At 48.6% G+C, this 19,740-nt stretch overlaps 6 protein-coding genes across 6 annotated transcripts; 2 read left to right on the forward strand and 4 right to left on the reverse strand.

Moving 5' to 3' along the window:
* Nucleotides 1–1,514: 1,514 nt before the first annotated feature.
* On the reverse strand, nucleotides 1,515–3,891 carry FOBCDRAFT_192629 (heterokaryon incompatibility protein-domain-containing protein; the record flags this gene model as incomplete). Its single annotated transcript, XM_031193030.2, has 2 exons — nucleotides 1,515–3,334; nucleotides 3,381–3,891. 2 exons carry the CDS (start codon nucleotides 3,889–3,891, stop codon nucleotides 1,515–1,517), a joined length of 2,331 nt encoding a protein of 776 aa, XP_031031876.2.
* A 720-nt stretch (nucleotides 3,892–4,611) lies between these two features.
* On the reverse strand, nucleotides 4,612–5,244 carry FOBCDRAFT_208813 (uncharacterized protein; the record flags this gene model as incomplete). The annotated part of the gene is made up of 1 exon (XM_059609249.1): nucleotides 4,612–5,244. The coding sequence occupies one exon, from the start codon at nucleotides 5,242–5,244 to the stop codon at nucleotides 4,612–4,614; it is 633 nt and encodes a 210-aa protein (XP_059463687.1).
* An 804-nt stretch (nucleotides 5,245–6,048) lies between these two features.
* FOBCDRAFT_245489 (Alpha/Beta hydrolase protein) lies at nucleotides 6,049–6,995 on the reverse strand (the record flags this gene model as incomplete). Its single annotated transcript, XM_031193032.2, has 2 exons — nucleotides 6,049–6,768; nucleotides 6,822–6,995. 2 exons carry the CDS (start codon nucleotides 6,993–6,995, stop codon nucleotides 6,049–6,051), a joined length of 894 nt encoding a protein of 297 aa, XP_031031878.2.
* Nucleotides 6,996–10,853: 3,858 nt separating this feature from the next.
* FOBCDRAFT_286581 (uncharacterized protein) lies at nucleotides 10,854–12,247 on the forward strand. The gene is made up of 6 exons (XM_054707642.2): nucleotides 10,854–10,911; nucleotides 10,969–11,214; nucleotides 11,266–11,468; nucleotides 11,519–11,613; nucleotides 11,664–11,834; nucleotides 11,886–12,247. The coding sequence occupies exons 1-6, from the start codon at nucleotides 10,879–10,881 to the stop codon at nucleotides 12,203–12,205; spliced, it is 1,068 nt and encodes a 355-aa protein (XP_054563617.2). The 5' UTR covers nucleotides 10,854–10,878; the 3' UTR covers nucleotides 12,206–12,247.
* Nucleotides 12,248–13,742: 1,495 nt separating this feature from the next.
* FOBCDRAFT_148929 (uncharacterized protein) lies at nucleotides 13,743–14,120 on the reverse strand (the record flags this gene model as incomplete). The annotated part of the gene is made up of 1 exon (XM_031193034.2): nucleotides 13,743–14,120. The coding sequence occupies one exon, from the start codon at nucleotides 14,118–14,120 to the stop codon at nucleotides 13,743–13,745; it is 378 nt and encodes a 125-aa protein (XP_031031880.2).
* A 1,828-nt stretch (nucleotides 14,121–15,948) lies between these two features.
* On the forward strand, nucleotides 15,949–19,647 carry FOBCDRAFT_192631 (uncharacterized protein; the record flags this gene model as incomplete). Its single annotated transcript, XM_031193035.2, has 1 exon — nucleotides 15,949–19,647. One exon carries the CDS (start codon nucleotides 15,949–15,951, stop codon nucleotides 19,645–19,647), a length of 3,699 nt encoding a protein of 1,232 aa, XP_031031881.2.
* Between the last annotated feature and the right edge of the window lie 93 nt (nucleotides 19,648–19,740).

Consider the following 19,740-nt stretch of genomic DNA (forward strand, 5'->3'; position numbering starts at 1 on the left):
TGTGTTTGCTTTATTGACCGAGAAGCCAGAGCGATTGGACCAACAGAGCTGGTAAACGAGGAGAGCGTAAAAGAACGAGAAAAATGCGTTTCATTCTAACTCCTAGAAGAATAAAAATCCAGTGACAGAGGAGCTTATCTTGACATAAAGTAACCACTGTCATTGCTGTGACGAGAACGTCCGTTGTTCCTCAAGGATTGCCATACCCTATACCATCCATGCTCACTCGTGTAGTCGCGTCGACCAGCTAAGTGGAGACATCCATGGGTGGTTGTTATCTTATCGTGATAAGATACCAGGCAACAAATGAGATCAAGTCAGTCTATCGATTAAGGCAAGCCACCAAAACAGACACACCACCATTATTAAATATCCAGGCTCAAACCATAAACTACAGATGAGTAGTTCCATCGTGACATAATGGTATTTCCTTAGATTGCCCTACGCCGCTTGAACAAGTAATGAACCGCCAACAATTCAAGCAGGAGAAGCTGCAGCTTTTCGTCCATTGATTCCAGAGGCCCAGCTCATACAACGTCGACATCCCCAGCCGTACCTTCAATGACGAATGGCTAGACATTCTACGCGCCGCCTGTTAATGCTTCAGTTCCTGTCCTAAATGACCAGGCTCCAAGTTCCTTGCATAAACAGTGGTTCTCTCGGGAGTTGCTGGGTAAACAGTCTATGCATCCCGCCATTGAACCGCCTAACAAAATGGAAATCGCCACGTTTATTCGCCATTACCATCAAGCCCATTGCCGATGGGCGATTAAAATTTCCAGTATACATGACCTGCAAAAAGAAGGATGTTATTAGCAAGATCAGCAAAAAACATACAACAGCGGGGATTCGCTGGTCGTCACCGACCCAACTACTGATCCGCCCCTTACAGGCTTGACTATGGGAGAGCGGACGGGATCCCGTATTTTCCTGCAGGTATGGTCGTATGTGCTTAGAGTGGCTCTCTGTACGGTACATAATCCTACGCTTTCCATACAGACAATTAATCGCTTAACCAACGTCCTTATTGCAGCTTTGTTAAATCTGGCGCAGAGCAGGAACGCAAATCTCCCCATTGTGAGGCCAAAGACTAGTTACAGTCAATAATAGGTAGAGTTTCACGGAGCTTGCAATTCTGTGGTGATGGCTGATGGTGTAAGGATTCCCTTGCAGAGGATTATGGGATACCTCAGAAGTGGTCAGGCTGCCTTTCATTGTTCTAAGACAATTTCTGCAAAATTTTTAACAGAGCACGTCAATCGCAAGATGGAGAACTTCAGCGTCTTTGACATTTCGCATTTGTTGCTCTGAACCAGTTGAGCTTATTAGCTGATGTCACTGGACTTGGAAGCCTGTAGACAAAGCACTAGTGACGCCACTCAATCGCTTCCATCACTGAAGCTCAACTTCATCAACAACAAAACCAGACAGAGCGAGAACTCTATTAAATCCGTCGTTGCTACAACTCAAGCAGCATGGATATTAGATGTCTACAATAATTACACCAACTATTGTTAAACGATACAGACTGTTTCCCTTTTCCTCTCCCAATTCCCCTCCTTATCAAACACCAGCGGTCCTAAAAGTTCATCTTCTCGCGCTTCTCTATTGTCATCATGAAGATCGAAAGTAAATGTGCCAATACGACGAAAGGTTCGAGAGACGACACAAAAACCTTCAGATGTCAATAGGTCGTCCTCTTCTGCGTCATTGAGGACAAGGATTAAGCCTTCGTAGCTCTCCCAGACGGACTGCTCGTAGCGATCGGTTTGACACCAACCTAATTGCAGAGGAACGCAGTAAACCCGAATCCACTGAGAAGATGGTATTTCGTCTGGGAGGTCTATAGTGCAGGAGTTGGCGAATTTGTGTACCTGTTGGGCTCCTTCCGTGGGTTCTTTGATGCAAGCGTTTCCCGAAATCTTATTATACTTATTGGAGGAGATGATTAGATATTCATCATCCACTCGATTGTTTGATGTGTCGTCGGATTGTGGAGTTTTCATCAAGTAGCATTCCCGCAAATGGCACTCCATCTCAATAAATCCCGCTTTGATCTGACCAGTTGTCGAAATCGAGTAACCAGTCTGAGGCTCCACGCAGATGTCCAAGATCCTTGCAAGCTCAACTTTCTTCCCATTCCAAATCCACGGTATGTATTGCTCAAAGAAATCGACCTCGCCGTCCAGCGACGCCCAACTCCACGACGGAGCGCGATAACAATCTGGTCGGTTGGGTGATGATCCAGCCTTGGGACGCCATAAGAGGCTCTGCTGGAAATTCGTGTCCCGCCACAGACCAGCGACGTATTCCAGCTCCCGTGAACGTTTGTTCGATCCACGTCTCGCTTCGACGATTCTTTCGACGATGCCTTGTAGTGCAACGAGTGTGTCGGAACGAAAAGTAAGTTGAGCTTTGGTGTATCTGCTAATAAAGTCGTTCCAAAAATCCGACGGTTCTTGCTGCAACTTCGAAGCTCTCATGAGCTGTTGGCGAAGATACGACAAACTTGCACTCTCGTTCAATATAGAACTGAACTTGGGATCCAGGCCAATTGGAAACGTCTCACTTGCTTCTGTCGTCGCACACGACCAAACCATTTGTTTCGATCCAAACACCAAAGTCCGCGGTGATACCAAAAGCTCCTGTAAGGCCCAAGCTCGACGGCTCAAAGGACTCTCGTTGATGGTATCGAATAGTAGGCGCTCGGGTTGGTGCGGATATATAGCCCATGGGTAGCTCACACCGTGATAGGAAGCGCTGTGCATGATGTTTGCGATGCATGGTCTTACTGCGCGGGGATCTCGACGGCAGAATATTGAGTCTTGTACACTTGATGTGCCAGCTGCGGCGAGGGTCAGAGCTGCTGAACCGTATATGCTACCCATCTGTGAGGACTCCTTGATCCAGTCGGGTTTGGAGTCTTGAACGATGCAGAGAGCATCTACCCATAAATAATCATAGCCGAGATCTCTTGTTGTAGTGATTGCATCGCGGATGGTGGTTGGTAAGCTCACCAGAGGGATTTCCTTCTGGAATGGAGCGAGTGTTGCTTCAGTGAGAGTGACAGTGTTGTCGGTTCCCCAGCAGTAACTGAGAGCAATGTAATTAACTACTTCTGATGGAATGACTAGTCGAGGTTGTTGAGATTTTGACCCGACATGGATAAGTCTCGTTGGACGCCAATTCGACTGTCGCGGTTGGAATTCTTTGCATATGGGATGTGAGCGAGTACAGCCTTTAATCCATTTCAACGCAAGCTGCAAGTTCTGATCGTTCATTGTCGAAGCGTGTCTGCCAGGGATAGTCTTGATTACATGGCTCGTATCCGTTTCTGTAATCAAGTCAGTCATAGTTCTTGCATGCACTCGTAAGATTACCTTGAAGTGGCCGTATTCGCAGATCGAACGCCACCTCGTCCAACACTGACCCTCTGTCCGACCTGATCGCCAACCAGAACTCATCGGGAAGATCAATTCCCAACGCAATATCGGTAATCGCCATGCTCGTCCTCTCATCCCAATCCAACTTTCCACTTGGATCTCGCTCAACAGTGCGATACTTGAAGCAAAGCCGAATAACCTCGTCACTACCCAGACTCTGAAATGTCTCTTTCGACTTTTCATCAAAGGCGTGTGCGATTATTATGCAAAGATGACACCCCGATGAACTTGTTTCTGCGACAAAGTCTCGCTTTGTCTTTGACCACTTTGCCCATCTTGATACGTCGTTCAGAACATCCCAACTTCTGTGATAGGAATTTTGCTCTTTGCTGGTGAATCGGGATCTGTGGGTTTGACAGGTATATGGTGTACAGCCAACAATGGACATGGAACATGCGTGGGTGCAGGCGTCGCAGAGCCGCGATCTCTCGAGTGGTGCTGGCCGCATTGTGATTGTTCCCCTTCAGTGAATTGAATAATTGAAAAAGAAATATGGAGAAGGAAAAGAATTATTACTAGGCATGTTGATATATATGAGGTGGTGTTTGTCACCTTTTGGTAAGGCTGACTCAAGTATTACCTCGTATACGGTATGACTCAGACCGGCGCAAGACCCCGGCCAGCTAGTCAACAACCATAGCGCCAGATAATATGTCACTTCGCTGTTCTTATTACTTGTTTCAGTAGTAAAAATATTACTTTGCTGGCTTCAAAAAGGCCAACGGTCATTTCGATGTTCAATTTCATCTGCTACAACTCCGCCCCAGCTCATTAAGCCGCTGTTGCAGCTTCAAGCAAATGGAAACATCTGAGCCATTCAGGCTCAATCGATCATCGATCCATGTCTGAGACTCCTTCATTATGAGGAGCACGACCTCTGTCTAGACAAGATTAAAACAAAGACATTAACGGACATAACCGAGTCTGTCATGGAAGTCACCCTAAGCTATGTCATGACTATGGCTCGACCTAAGATTAATATCTATAAAGTATGGAGGCTTTCAATTGTGTTTAAAGGTCAATTTGAATAAATCATATTACTTGCAAACCTAGCCCCCTTCGCTTTGCATATAAAAATTGATCAATAGCGAATACCAAGCTATCAATCACAGATCGGATAGCTCAAGGCCAACATAGAACTGAATACTGTCCTCGATCCAATATTCCACTAAAGTCGCGACGATTGCGCCTCAGGATATTCTGAACATGACCAGAATGGACAAGACGGCAATTTGTTCACACCCCCATCCACATCAAATGCCCACGTAGCCCGCCTGCTCTTACGATTCCCATTGCAGTGGCCTTGAAATTGGTAAACCTGCTCACTCAGCGAAAAGGAACTCCCCGGCGTAGGTGAGGGAATGCTCCAACAACAAGGTGAAAACATTGCCGGCGACCGCAAAGGCTCACGATCAGGTTGCTCAACGCAAAGCTCCGTCAATTTTATATCCAGACCTGAAGTACAGTCGCATAGATTGTTGCGCTTCTCAGAACCCTGCCGCAAAAGACCATTGCTTGGATTGCGCAACGTAAGATTCTGCGCAGAGTATAGATGCCGCTGCAAACTCTTGCGACGATCAGTCGCGCTTTTACGTCTGCGCGGAGGAGACTCAAGGGCGAAGTGAGGAGGTGTTCTGCCGTTGAGTACGATTACTGTAGCGCGGCGACGCTGTCTTGGAGCTATCAGACGTGCGTCTTTTGTGAAGCCGCATATATCTGTCGGAGTCTTGGGCCCAAAGGTTCGTGCTGTTGCGGCTGAAAGATAGGAATTATTGGTGAGGTTGAGCGGTTGAGGCACCATTGTGAGAGACTGCAGAGTATGACCTGATGTTTAATAATGTCAGAGGAGTTTCTGGAGTTTGCACCCGAATGTAGTCATGACGAAGTGTCTGATTATATCCGTTTGGCAGTTCATACGCTTGGTCACGTAATGTCGCATGGTAAAGAAAGCATTTTGTTTACTCATGCCGAACTAAATGATGAAATTAAGAATATCGTGAAACTTTGTTTTGGTTCATGCACTTATGAACCTTGTTTACCCTTTTTCGCCTGTTACGGGCCGTTTGAGAACACTGCTGATTGTCTGAGAGCGCTGAGTCTTGCGTTTCAGAGCATTCTGAGTCTTGGCGTTGGGAAACTTTGACCTTCTGGCGCTCCCGAGGTGTGAAGATGAAACAGGGAAGTGGAGAACGGCGTTAACTATTATAATGGCATAGTCTATTAATAAAAGAACTTATTCCGATTTTAATTGACTTTTATTTTTATCTAAACTATAAGCGTGGCTTCGGTGATAAGCTGAGATGACCTTGTTTACCTCATGCAGCAAGCGATGGGGGACTAAGATGCGAACGATTATGGCGAGAGGAAAGGAGAGCTCGGCAGTGTGAAATAGAGCCCAAGTAGCTCTCTAGCTGAACGAATGAAGCTGTTATGTACTGAGAAGATTGTAGTAGAAATAACTATGTACACAATTTATCCTCTTTCCTCCCGCTTTCTTGTTGCTCCTGGTTCTCTCCCTCACTTAGATCCTAATATCTCCGCTCCCCAACATCAACCCCGAATCTGACAGTTTCCCTCTTTACCAGGATTCTGACAACAGCAAGTCTCAGGTAAGACCAAACCACTTAAAGTCAAGATCCTCATGAGTAGGCACGACATGTCCGACTCCAGCTGCAGATACCGCGACAAACTTGGTTCCGTCTCCATAGATCATGGTAGTGTAACCAGACTGTGGAGTCGACGTCTCATTGCGGGTAAACGAAATGCCCTGAATGGTCGACCACTCCTTGATCTGCTCAAGAAGGTTCCGGTAAAAGACAAGATTATCCGCAGTGCCATGCCAGGTCTTGAATCGGGGGTACGAGCCACTGTAGCCAGGATACATCGACTTAACCTGATCAGCCCACTGCTGTCCGGTCTTGATAATCTTCCCGTCGGAGCAGACACGGTCAGAACTAATGGGGCTCGATCCAGGAGACCCGGCCATGCATCCAGCAGCAACACCAGAGTAGCATGTAGCAGCGGCGAAGCGGTCCGGGTAAGTCGCGGCGAGAACATTGGTCATCATGCATCCGGAGCTGGTGCCCGTGACGTAAACCTTCTTGGGGTCGGCCTTGTACGTCTTGATGACATAGTCGACCATGCTGACGAGAACTTGACTATCACCCTGACCATCATGCTTGAGTGTCTTGGCGCTCGCGACATCCCAGCAGTTAAAGTCCTTTTGTGATGACGGAAAGATGAGGATCACGCCGCGTGAGTCGGCGAGGGACTTGTACTTGGTCTGCTGGAAGTAGCCTGGTCCGTTTCCACCGCAGGCGTGGAGCTATATCCATACGGTCAGTACAAGAACTGGGTGAGATGATGGGGATGGCTCACGGCGAGCATCACTGCTGGGCTAGCAGGCAGATTTCCGGGAATATAGGCCTGCATAGTTAGCTGCGTGCCGTAGGTGTTTCCAAAGTTGGTGATGGTCTGGAGCTGAGCCGCAACAAGGCTGGCGCCGAGGCTCAGCTGTGTGAGCAGCTTGCAGGGTGATGGAAGGCCGAGCATGGTGAGTTCTCCGCTTCCTGTGGATTGGTGGTGTTTATTCCTTAGATCCTTGGCCGTCACTGACCAAAGCTTTATACCTGATACTGGTCATGGTGATATTGTCGGCTCAGGCGAGGTTCAAGTGCCGGTGTCAAATACCGCGAGATCCGGAGGCAGCATGTCCGGTATAAGACCCCGCAACCGGTAAAAAGAATAAATACTCCATGTCTGTCGCGGGGAGCATCAAATGGTAGACAGCGTCGTATGCATGGATTGATTAAGTATTGTTTCAAGAGGCTATTTCCAACTCCAACTTATCCACCCGAGGTAGTGTTATTTACCCCGCACATCGGACGTCATATATATAAAAAGGGTATGCCGCAGCACACGGAGGATCGTCCTCCGTAATTACCAGGAACAGCAACTGGTACCTGACTAAGGATGTTCTGGATAAATAGGGCACAATCCGGATGATTATGTTCCGCAACCGCCAACAACAGCAACAGCTTCCTGGTTTTGATCTTCTTATTCGCCGCTGCATTGCTTCATAACCACTATTGCTACGGACTCTGACCATGTTCCTTTCTAGAGCACAGGTAGTCGATTTCTTGTAGTCGCTAAGAGTGCTGGCTATCGAAGTCAGAATAGGCAGGAGCTGTCTCGAAACACTTCAAGTCGATGAGAAGAGAGAGAAGGCAAGGGGGATACCTTCACGACGTGCAGACAGTTCGGCGATGGACTTGGTCATCGGAGATCTATTTTCGAGGTGCTGCATCAAGACGTCTGCGGGCTATATCGATGGTTGTGTGCCGGTCACCATGCGCTAGATTACTCGAATCGCCGTGTTAGGACATATTCATTGCTGGCTACTCAATCAGCCTCGAGTGTACGTGCTTTTGGATGGAAGAGCATGATGATACTTGCGTAAGGTGGAGGAGCAGATGCAACAAGTGCATAGGCGAATCGTTAGAACAGTGAACTCATGTCCCAAGAAGATATCTCAACGGATAATACTGTAACTAACTGCGAATGCCGGTCGCTTCCAAGCTACATGTGTTGTGTAGTTATATTGGAGACGCTGAGGCCATTAACATAGGACAATTTTGCTCCAAGCCTTTCATACAGCGCCCCGAATCCCTTACCCCAATCAGATGGTATCTTCAGCCAACAAAAGACACCCTATTGTCGCCTCATATCAACGTGATTGTCAGTCAGGGCTTATGATAGAATTCTGATTCGAAGAGATTTGTCAAAATCCCGTTAGTAATGCGCCGTTGTTCTTTGTCGTTAGACGTTGCTCCAGACTAAGCTTCTGTGGACATGCGTTCATTAAAATTGTTCTTTGAACATCGTCATTGGTGTTCAGTCAGACCATCCCTGTTCTATATTCATCCACGATCTCCCTCCAAAGTTCACTTATGTAAATCCCAAACCCTCTTAAACAATGAGGACCAAGAAGCAATAAATCCATACTTAATTTACATAAATCCTTTCTTAAGATGCCTATTCTTCACAACGCCATAGCCATGACTGAAGCATCTGATACGGTTACGTTGGAGGCTGTCAAGAACTTTTCGTGATCTGAAGACTCTACACGAGTATACATATTCTCCAGGAACGTCTCTCCGGCCAGGATCCTGCTGTTCTCGACTATAGTTGTGTGCCAGAGACTAATAGTAAGATTAAACTGTTCGCTGAAGACAGTGTTCAAGCCAAACAGCACGTTCGTTACTGGCATTCATTGTGCGATGGACATCATAATTGGTTCTGAGTTATCCGAGACAAGACATCAGACGTATATCAGAGGGATGTTCCCAGTGTGAAGAACAACATGACCCATATTTACCGTTATGGGTCAAGGACTCTATCCTTGAACCAGCCAAGGAGGTCGCCTGGAAGATAGCCTCTCTGAGGTGATGCAGTGGTGCTCTTTTCCTTGGCCCTTATCTTCAAGTCTTAGCTGCCGTGGTGTCACAATCACATCTACAGAAAATGCTCAACGACTTGCAATGGGCTGCACAGTGGTCTCTGCAACGTCTATCGAGGTCAGCTTCAGAGGTTCCAGAAAGTCGCAGCGCGTCATTTTCGGGATCAATCGGTTGTTCTTTGACGTTTGTCGGCCCATAGTATTAACAGTCTAGCATTGGCGGCTTCAAACCTTTCGCAATAGGAGTTGCCTTACATCAACATGAACATCAAGTATATCATCACTGATTCTCAAACAGACGCGACCAAAATGTCATCTCATAACGCCGTTGGTGGCATACATCATCGGAGCGTGATTGAAAACGTTGAGTAGCTTATTGGGAATGTCCTTTATCAGCCTAGGAGCATTTTCAATCTCGATAAGTCGGTACATTTACAGAGGCTGCTTGCCTTGCTTTTGTCCAGACTTCTCCTAGTGATCAGGCATATCTTATTGGTAATCTGTGATAGAGACAATCCCATGAAGTCGGCACCCAAAGCTCTAAACATATCATGGAGACTACTTTAGTATACAGAATCGGACAGCATGGCTCCTTTGCGTTGGGAGAAGAAGGTTCTCCGATTCAGGCCAAAGTCCAGCCACGTGGCGATGGCTTCTAGAAGCGCCAACCTTGTGTAAGTGAGATTGAGTTGGAAATTGGAACAAGGAGGATCGACGCTTGTGACTGATGGAGAAAGATATCGTTTACTGGAAACCTGGCGATGTACAAGTCGATATGGATGAGATGCCATTGTAGATACTTTGCAGCTTCATCAAGCAGGCCGTATCTTGCTGTAGGCGTCAGTGAAAGAGGAGTCTGTTGATGTTAGCAAGAATAGCTCCGCACAGAGTAAATATAGACCAACAAAACAGGCCTGAGTGTTGATTGAGGTAACTTTCATATCCGCAGTCTTATTTCTCGTGATCCAACGTGTGTACGATTACCAAAACCTCCCATCTTTGAGGTCATCGCAGCGATGATGACTTGACGTGGCGTTTCACATCAGTAAGTCGACATGCCTGCAAGGGCTCAATATTTCCGATTAGCGTCGTCGCAGGCTATGTTAGTAGGTAAGCACTGGCATGCATCGGGAAAAACTCAAAAGTCAAAAGACTGCCAGTGAAGATGATGTGCAGGGTCTAAACTCGATTCGGGGGATCTTAGCGCTGGTGCCCTACTCCAGACTCTGGGATTGACTAAATTTGGGCACTAGTTCAGGGGGTTAGATACCCAATGCCTCCCCATTTCCCGTCATCCACACGTGATGCACGTATTCCCAGTTGTAGGATATCTATAGATGGCATTTATGCTCGGCAGAGCGCAAACGCGTCAGTGTGTTTGAGCTTGAATATCGGCAATTGCAGCATGACTGGACGCCCAGCTCGTTGACATTTCCCATCGTGGCTGCACTCGCGACTCATGTCCCTGACGAATTACATCACCATCCTCCCCTCCCCCAAGTCTCGGTCCATCGGCAAAATGCTTCTCTCTTTAAAATTCCCCGTCTAGAGCCTGAATCTGGTTAAGATTGATCACCTGTGGCTGATCTCGAGCGATCGAGGGGCATAGCGAAAACTCTATCGCGATTCTCCAACCCAAGAAGCATGTTAGTGCCGAGTCTATTCCCGAACCTCGCAGCCACCGTCAAAGCGCCAGTGTGCATGGTAATTTGCTTCTGGCCACTCACGCAGCGCAGAGAAGAGGCACACGAAACTGGCGTACACCAAGATAGCCACCATCCCAAGTCTCTTGACCTTTGGTATGGTGTTGAAGCAAGTTCGGTGGTGCCAGTGGCGTGTCTGTCGAACATTTGTGGAATAGCGTTTTACCTCGACTTTTGCTTAAGTGCTTTTCTTCCCCCATGTTCCAAGTCCGGTCTTCGTCCCCGCGAGACTGAGTTGCAGCGTTGACCCGTTCACTGTCTTCATGTCGCCAAAATGCCTGTAGGGCCGTCCGGTGTTGTTGTGTTGGTATGGGATCAATCGCGAGCTCTCTAGATCATCAATGTCTAACAATGGCACGCCCAGACCGTCATCTACGTCCTCATCTCGCTGTCCGCGATAATCATTGGCGCCCGAATCTATCTACGATTGGCAATACAAAAGCAGCGCCTCGTAACAGCAGACTGGCTACGCATATCAGCATGGTGCACCGCATTCGTCACCGGCTTCTTCGACATACTCTATGCGAAAGAGGGCGTTTTGCATCCCGGGATCAACTACACTCTGTCTAATTGGGATGCCCCGTTGGAGCAGCAGATCAGAGTCCGGAAGGTAAGTGTTGTAATTACCCACGAGGGAGATTGAGCTGATTGAAGGTCGCAGTACAATTGGGTCAATCCTTTCCCATTTTACACGACGTTCTATCTCTGCAAGGCATCGCTGCTCGTTATTTATCTACAGCTATTTCCACCCTTTATGGTTATAAGAAGACTCATGGTCTGGATCGTGGTCGTGTATTGTGTCTGCGCCTACATCGTCACCATTTCTCTGCAGCTCTTTCTCTGCTATCCAATTCAACGGAACTGGTATTACCGGACAATCATCTTCTAAATTCCCTTTCTAATAGTATTGCTAGGTCTGTCACGAAGCCTGAAGAAGCATGTGAAATCGCCACGATACTTCTTCTGTTCCAAATCAACTGGGTGTTGCATTTCGTCGGAAGCATTGCTCGCAAGTTCGCCTATTCTCTTTGGCCTGTGATACAACTAATAACTTTGTAGTTTTCTGTCTTCCGTTCTTCATCATCCACAATCTCAATATGCGAAGGAAGGTTAAAGTCAGTGTATACTGCATCTTTCTCTTGGGAATCATCGACATAGCCTTTTCCCTCACGCGCTTCTTGACCATTCAGCTCGGTGATAGCGAAGACTTTCGATCTTTTACGATAATTGGCAAGTGTATTTCACGATAAAACTTGGAAATATTATCTAACCTCTTGTCAGAACTCTGGTGTTCCCTCGATGTCTACATCGGTCTCGTCATCTGCTGCATCCCAGCTCTCCGACCATATCTTCATAGGAAAGGAGTCAACTACAACATCCAAGAATCAGGACGCCCTTCGAAGTCTGGTCATGCGATACGCCGGACAGGCCAGAGCGGATTTGAAGAGATAATCCAGGGGTCAGGACTTGAGGGCGATTGCCGAAATGATTCATGGTCTGCATCTCATTCTTGTGAGATTACAGCAGAATTGAGTGATAAAAAGGGAAATGGTAGTGATATCGAGCTGGTTAGTGTTGAGATCAATAAGAGTAGTGCGTAGGTCGGAGATATTCAGCGCGATAAAACAGCAGCGATTAAATACAGCATCAACTACTTATCCCTCGAGTCCAGTCGAGTCGCGACTTACAAAGTCGTCTCCCCGAGGGTGTTGAAATGGGCAGAGCACATCTCTCAAAGATCCCAACTCATATACTGAGGTTCCAAGTGTATGGAAGAAGCGGTAGTTGCTAACATCTGTATAGTGATCTAGAATAGACAGGTAATCAAGTCAGAGGGTCAAATATAATGTGATCAAACTCTTTCAAAATTCATCACGTTCAACTTCATCAGTGTTAGACTCACACGCTCAAGCGACACACGAAGAATGTCTGCAAGGACCACCGCCTATTCATCGTGGACGTTAACTGCACGAAGCTCCGTCACGTCTCATATGTCGCTAGTTGATCTTTGGCAAGGATAATAACGGGATGAATAATACGATTTAGACTATTGATAAAATCTTTTTCAACTTCATCATGGACATAGTCCAGCTTTTGGATGAAAATTACAAAACTCATCATAAGCTTAGGTTAGTCTTCTCACACCAGTTTAAGAGGAATGGTTGAAATGAGGATTCATGGTGGTCGGACTAACAACCGGCTCGAAGCCAGCGCCTTTCTGACTGGGGCTGGCTTTAGGGGTGCGCTTCGAGTCGCACAGCAACAAGCTGCAATGAGTCGTGACCAAATGTTGGTGTACAGGCCGAAGAAGTATCGTGTCCTTTTTATCTGTGCTTGCAGTCTCAAGTTTAGCCTTATGAGCAGCAATCAGCTGCATAATTGCAGGCTGAGGAGGGCAGCATCGAGTGCGTAGTAGTTGAAGGTTGGCGCGACGTGGGATGCAATGTCTTTTAGGATATTTACCAGCTTTTCGGTGATTGATAGTGGCAGTGGCATCCGTGGCTCGGGGATGAGATTATCTTGCGCCAAGCTTTGTTGGTCGTTTGTTCCGTACCATCGAAGGTATCCTCCGTTCCAAGCATAGACATCATGTTGACAAAGTCGAAAGCTGCGATCGCGGTGGTGGGCTCATTCCGCGCAAGCCCAGCAGCGACATTTTCGAGCGCAAAGAGGCCAAGAAGGAACGCGAGAAGTGACGCGAGAAGGAAAGCGATCGTTGACAGCTTCATTTTAGCGGCGCTTTGTCGAACAGGGGGAAATAACAGAAACGATAGCGTTAATTATATGCGAATTTGTAAGTTATTAATCAGAAACGCTCAGAAGCCAGCTTAAGAGATGTAAATGGGATTATGGGAGGGGAAGCAAAGCTCTGAAGCTTTCATCAACGACGGTCCTACTCCAAAAAATGCAATATCACTACTAGATCCCTCTTAATTCACTACAAATATCTGAAATAATAAACGCCTTTACACTAGACATATTTAATAATTTCAGGGAGAATTTCCAAGTTTATAAATAAATTCGATTTTAATTAATTTTTCTAAATTAGAAATTTAACAATCTCGATAACAGACTCGTTGTCATATGATACTACTATTGTGAACCCTTGATGGTGAAATGGAGCCATTTAGCCGGCGTTCATGGCCGAGAGCCCATGTGCTTCTGATTGCCAGATTCCAGCCTTTTGTTCACCTCTTCCAGCCTCTGGCCCATCTCGTCCAGCATCTGGAGCACCTGCACCTGTAACAGCCCGAACTGTCGTCGGTGACCTTCAGCCACTCGCTGGTCCACTCGATTGGTGGCTAAGGCTACCATGCCCACGATCAGCGGCTGAATCTGATGCAGTTTTTCGACAAGCAGTACCATCTCATTCGGAGGAGGCATGGTGGTACCTCGCTGGCCCTTTGAATCGGGGCAAAGGATTACCGAATATGTAGTCTTTGTTTCGAGAATGGAGTCTTCGAGTTCGTTTAATTGAATAAGGATGTTGTAAGAGAGGTCCTGGAATGGTGCCATCTTTGCAGTGTAAATGGAGAAGGGACGTTTTGGATAAGTATAGTGGGTAGATGTGACTAAATTGTTAATTGGTGTTGTGATATTACTCATAGAATGGCACACATGCCCATTTATACATATTGTCCAACCCCTACAGAGAGTTTGTTCACATCGAATAAAGCTACACATACGTGGTCCCTGGTAGTAACATTAGCGAATGTTCAGGAATTGCTGCAAGGAATATGAACACAAACCATCACAAAGGAATGATCAAGGCTTTACTTCATGAAAAGAAGGCTACAACAATGCATTTTGGATTTCATAGAAGTATCCGTAACATGAACACGGTTCAGGTTGAAACTAGAGGACAAAAGGAGTCATAGTTCTTTGTTGGATTACGGTCTTTGAGGGGCACCTGAACAAAAGGACAACCATTGTACTTCCTAGAACACATTAATTCACAATGCACGGCTCATTCAAAAAGCCAATTGTGCAATTGGTTCTGTTCATTATAACCGCCACCTGGCCTCAAGCGGTGGATCAATCGAGTCATGTTTGTGATTCACCTGGCTCCGGGGGCTCGTGAATATGATATCGTTTCTGGGATCTGGTTTTATTTTTAGTGGGAAGTTGTTGCAAAGATAGAGACTTAAACGTAGACCATAGACAGCTAGCCTATCAGAATATGGAGTTGCAGTCTTGGCAAAACTGAACGAAATTGGTTAAGAGCAAAAGTAATATAAGCGGCGACCAAAGATCTTTAATGAATTTGAGGAGGTGATGAGTTAAGAGGCTTCCATTAGTTCATTGTTGAAACTGGCCTATTAGGCCGGGAGGTGGAACCATGGAGCAAGAAAACATCAAAGCTGTGAACAGGCGGGGGAAACAACTGAACTGATCTAATATTTAATAAAGGTATATCAAACTTAGCTAAGTCTTGGTGTAATTTAGGGTAGCGGCCCCCAGTTCTCTTACCACTCTCGCATGTCCCTGACTATACCAACTAGGGACCTGCACGCCAGTAGGTGTTGGCTGGTTCGGGCTAACAATCATTATGTTCTGTACCAACGCGGCATGAAAAGTCAGAGATTGCTGGTCCTGGCGAGCTGAAAGATGAAATGAGAAGGTTTGAATGAGTCGAGAGATGCATTCGAGGGATGCATTCGAGGTCTTTCCCCGCAAGTTCCGTCTACTAGCGGCGGTGGTTGCCGCAGATGCCGTCCGTCTTGGCGATCTAGTCAATCTAACGGCCATGTCCCGTCCTCAGCCGCACCAAATCAGGAGCTAATGGCTGAACTATTGACTGTTAACCCTGAACCAGCTTCATTATAACTATAGCGTAAGCACTCGACGGCTTGGAATGAGGCTATAGGGAGCATTCTCAATTGGTTAGAAAGGAGCCGTGGCTAGCTGACATGCCTAAAGAAGGTTTTGAACCCCTGTGAACTGGAAGAGGCAGCCCTAATCCCTTGGTGGCTTGGGCCTGGACTAATCTGTAAAGCCACCCGAACTTCCGCCTCCAATGATTTTAGTGCTTGATCCGTGCTTCCGTCCGCCACCAAACATCAGCTCTGGCGACTCTGCCGCTTTCGATATTTTCGTACTCAGCCGCTCTGGCTAGTAGACCTCTAGCTCTTACATTCCGACTCTAGGGAAAGGAGATAAGAGCTGAGAGGGTAGAGGCCGGGAATGAGCGGGTCGTCAAGGGAGGCTATTGAAGTTAGATGTCAGAGGAATATATAGAGAGCTAAGTATCAGTCCTCAAGCGCCCAACCCGGAAACCGTAAAACACAAGACTACAACAGTAGGCAAACAAACAAACAAACATCATAGTGCATCTTGGTCAAACATGACTTGGCACGCCCAACTTGCACTGGTGCTGGGCTTGGTCTGTCTCGCATCAGCCAAGTGCACCGGCATGTCAGACGACTGCTCCTCCAACCCCATCCCCCTACGCCAATTCAACCCCCTTAACTTCCACGCTACAACGTGCAACCTCAAGTGGAATAACGGCTGCACCAGAAACAAGAACGGGCAGCTACAGCAAAAGCCTCCTCCCTTCTTACTATGCAATTCTGGGCAGTTCCCCTCCGGACTGATCCCCGTCGACGCCTATACACTGGCGATGCAGACGAGGGACGCTGGCTCTACACAAAAGTCGGCTAAGTACACGCTGCACGGTCTATGGCCTAGCTCGGCAGGCGGCAATGGCGCAAGGGATCAGCCCCACGGGTGCCTCAACGGGGAGGAGTTCGATGAGAGCATCCTCAAGACATTTGGCGACCTGCTGAGCTACTTCTGGCCGACGGACCCAAAGTTCAGAAACACAATGCAATGCTTCATATTGTCGGAGTGGATGAAGCACGGCACCTGCGCCGTCATCCCCGGCGCAGACGGTAACGCATTCCGCCTCTCGCAGGAGGCTTACTTCCGCACGGCGTTTGTGCTTGCGAATGAGTTCAATGCCAACGCCGCGCTGCGCCAGCAGCTTGACGAACCGGGTTCGGAAGATCTGGAGTCGAATGTCAGCACCGGCTGTGTGCAGTGCGCGTATCTCGCAACGGTGGACTGGGATGGGACTGATGTACAGAGTGTGCCGCGCATGTCGGGTGATTGCGTTAATCAGTGCTTTGCGTGCGGTGATAGCTGGGATATATGCCCGCCGGCGCAGCTCAACAGCACTGTAGAGCTTGACCCTAGCAACGCACCGGTGGACACGAGCGACAGTGGAACTAACAGCGATGGACTGGCCAACTTCGCGGTGCTGGACTTCGCTATGCCAGGCTTTATCAGCAACAACACTTCACCCTGGGAAGGCACGTGGCGTTCATTCGGTGCCGAGCAGGGCGGATCTGGCAAGTTCCAGTTCGCGCAAACTTTTACTGACAAGATCTTGACGGTCACTACTGACAGTCCGTACCCCCAGACGTGTAGCTACGAGCGGCTTGGGCCGAAGGAGCTGGTTCTGCGATGCGGTGGCAATCGTCTCGAGGAGTGCCTGGTGCAGCGATTACCAGATATCGGCGGTCTCGAGGCGGCCTTCTTGGCCTGCAATCACACTGGTCAACCGGCGCCAGCGAGCTTCTACACTGCGATGGACACACCTGGGTGCGGTAACTTTCTCATGTTCCGCTGTAAGGCGTCGGCCGAGGGATGTTCCTTTTCCCCAGATGCTACCTCAGCGGCGTCCAAGTCTAAGACCAAGACCAAATCTGGCTCTGACTCCGAGCCTAGCCTTGTTAGCCACTCCCAGCCTGGCATTGCCGGGGCACCGACTAAGCTGCTGGGCCTATGGCGTTCACTCCAGGTATCGAGCCACTATGAAGAGGGCCTCGCGAACTGGAGCTTTACCTCCGATGGCCAGGCGTCGGTGAAGTGGCCCAATCACCCTGAGCGGGGCGTGGAACGCTACTCAGTCTCTCACTCCAGAGAAGATCCCAGCAAGGTACTCCTCGCCACCGCCAGCGGTGCGATCACGACCTGTCGCTTCATGTTCCAATACCAGCCAGTATATTCCTACGCCGTGCTCGACTGTACAGCTGGAGATAAGAAGACGCAGTGGGCAATGGGACGGTGTAATCCATGCAGCGCCGAGTGTCGCTACTCATGCAGTGCCGAGAACGACAACTGCGGCGCCGGATCGTGCGACCCTTCTGAGTCATCGTCTGCTGGTGCCCTGCCCTCACCTCAAGGTGACAGCAACCATAGGTGGTGCACTCCCGAGGACTCCAGCTGCTGGCCTACCAAGACGGCGATTGACAAGCTAGAGAAGGCTCTGGACCCTGCAGTACCCCGACTTGGCGTCCAGTGGAGCAACTATCCAGCACCGCAGCCCGCGCCAGTCCCAACAGGTTCTATCAACAACCAGGCCTTCTATGGCTTGGGTAGTAAGGGTCTTAAAGCGCTGTACTATTACGAGGATATCGCTGAGATGCAGCGCCCGTGCTTCAACATGAAAGACGGCGTTAATATTTGGAACACAGCCTCTGATATGTGCAAGGCAGCATTGCACCAGAATGAGTACCGCAATTGGAACCCCTTCATCGTCGTCTTCCCTCTTAACCAGCGCCATATAACTGCAGCTCTCAAATTCGCCGCGCAGCATCGCCTGTGCATTGCAACAGCTGGTACTGGCCACGAGTACAACAGCCGCAACTCATGCCCGACAGGCGGGATCCTCATCCGCACAATCCTGCTCAAGAACAAGGAGTTTCTTCCCACTTGGAGCGAGGACCCAGCCTTGGCTCCCGCGGGTGCGTTCCGCTTTGGCGCAGGCTCCATCTTTGCTGAGATTCATGCCTTCTCTGCCAAGTACGACCGTGTCGTGGCGTCGGGGTGGTGCTCTACCGTTGGCATGACAGGCTACCACCTCGGCGGCGGCCACGGTCCTTTTGCACCCTCCATGGGCCTCGGCGTCGATAACGTGCTCGAGATTGAAGTTCTACAAGTCGGTCGCAGTATTCACGGCCAAACTGTCGTTCACAAGAAGACCGTCAGTCGTCGTAAGAATCCACAGCTCTTCTGGGCCATGCGCGGTGGTGGCGGCGGTGTCTGGGGCGTCATTCTCTCTATGACGATCCGTGCTCACGCTGTGCCTGACGGGGGCCTCAGCCGCGTCTTTATATCCCAGAACGGCACGTTTTGCCCTGGTTCAAAGAGCAAGTTTGGCTATGAATGGCTGCGCGAGATGTGGCCTCGCTTCGCTGAGTGGCAGCTGCGCCTCAACTCCAAGGTGAGCACGCAGCCAAGCTTCTTCATTGATACCAGCAAGTACAAGAAGGGCGACCTCTGCACGGCCACCTGGACTTTCAACTTTGAGTACTTCTACGCTGGTGGTCAGAAGGAGCAAGACTATGTTATGTTCCGTGACAGTCTCAAGGACGTGCTGCAGACAAAGACTATGCAGGAGGATAACTTCAACTCGGCGTATGACTACCTTCTTTCTATGCCTCCGAACAAGTTCCAAATCTCCGTCATGAACCCGCTACCAGCTCCGCACGAGCCCTCCGACGATGCCACAGGCTCTCAGAACTCGGTCTTCGTCTCGCGCGAGGACATGGAGACAAAATTCGCCTCGACCATGATGGACGTGCTGGATATCTGCGTCAACAGCCTCAAGACTCCCGATAAGACTTCCCCTGATCCAATGGGTTACCGCTGCGGCTTCCACTACCTCTACACGTCGATAACGGGCAATCTCAGGAGCGCACAGCCAGGCGACACGGCCATCTCTTCAGGCTTCCGCTCGGGTCTCATGCTATGGAACGCGCGCACGCTATCGACGAAGCAGTGTGAGGACACGATCTACAAGCTTGGGTCGAACAGTTATTTCTCTGAGAGCTCGTATGTTATGCATAACTGGACGGATAGGTACTGGGGCGAGAAGAGGTATAAGCAGTTGCTGGCTGTGAAAAGGGCGCACGATCCGGGGAATTTGTTCTGGTGCCATCATTGTGTTGGTGATGATCCTGATGACGCATATGGGAACCCGCTGGGTGTGAAGAAAGCGCAGGATGTTAAAGTTGATTCTTATAAGGACGAACTGTAGTGGTTGTGCTGTGTGCCGGTTAGGTAACGGTTACATATTCAGGACATTAATATACCTATAGTAGCTTGACGCTTGCTTCAATACTACATGCCA

This window comes from Fusarium oxysporum, chromosome XI, assembly GCF_013085055.1.
Source record: "Fusarium oxysporum Fo47 chromosome XI, complete sequence".
Classification (NCBI taxonomy): Eukaryota; Fungi; Ascomycota; class Sordariomycetes; order Hypocreales; family Nectriaceae; genus Fusarium; species Fusarium oxysporum.

Excerpts from the sequence above, each read along its gene's own strand:
- FOBCDRAFT_286581 (XM_054707642.2), top strand. The coding sequence starts at position 10,879 with ATGCCTGTAGGGCCGTCCGGTGTTGTTGTGTTG. Across the intron at positions 11,215-11,265 it reads AGCAGATCAGAGTCCGGAAG|TACAATTGGGTCAATCCTTT; the intron begins GTAAGTGTTGTA and ends TGAAGGTCGCAG. Across the intron at positions 11,835-11,885 it reads TCGATCTTTTACGATAATTG|AACTCTGGTGTTCCCTCGAT; the intron begins GCAAGTGTATTT and ends ACCTCTTGTCAG.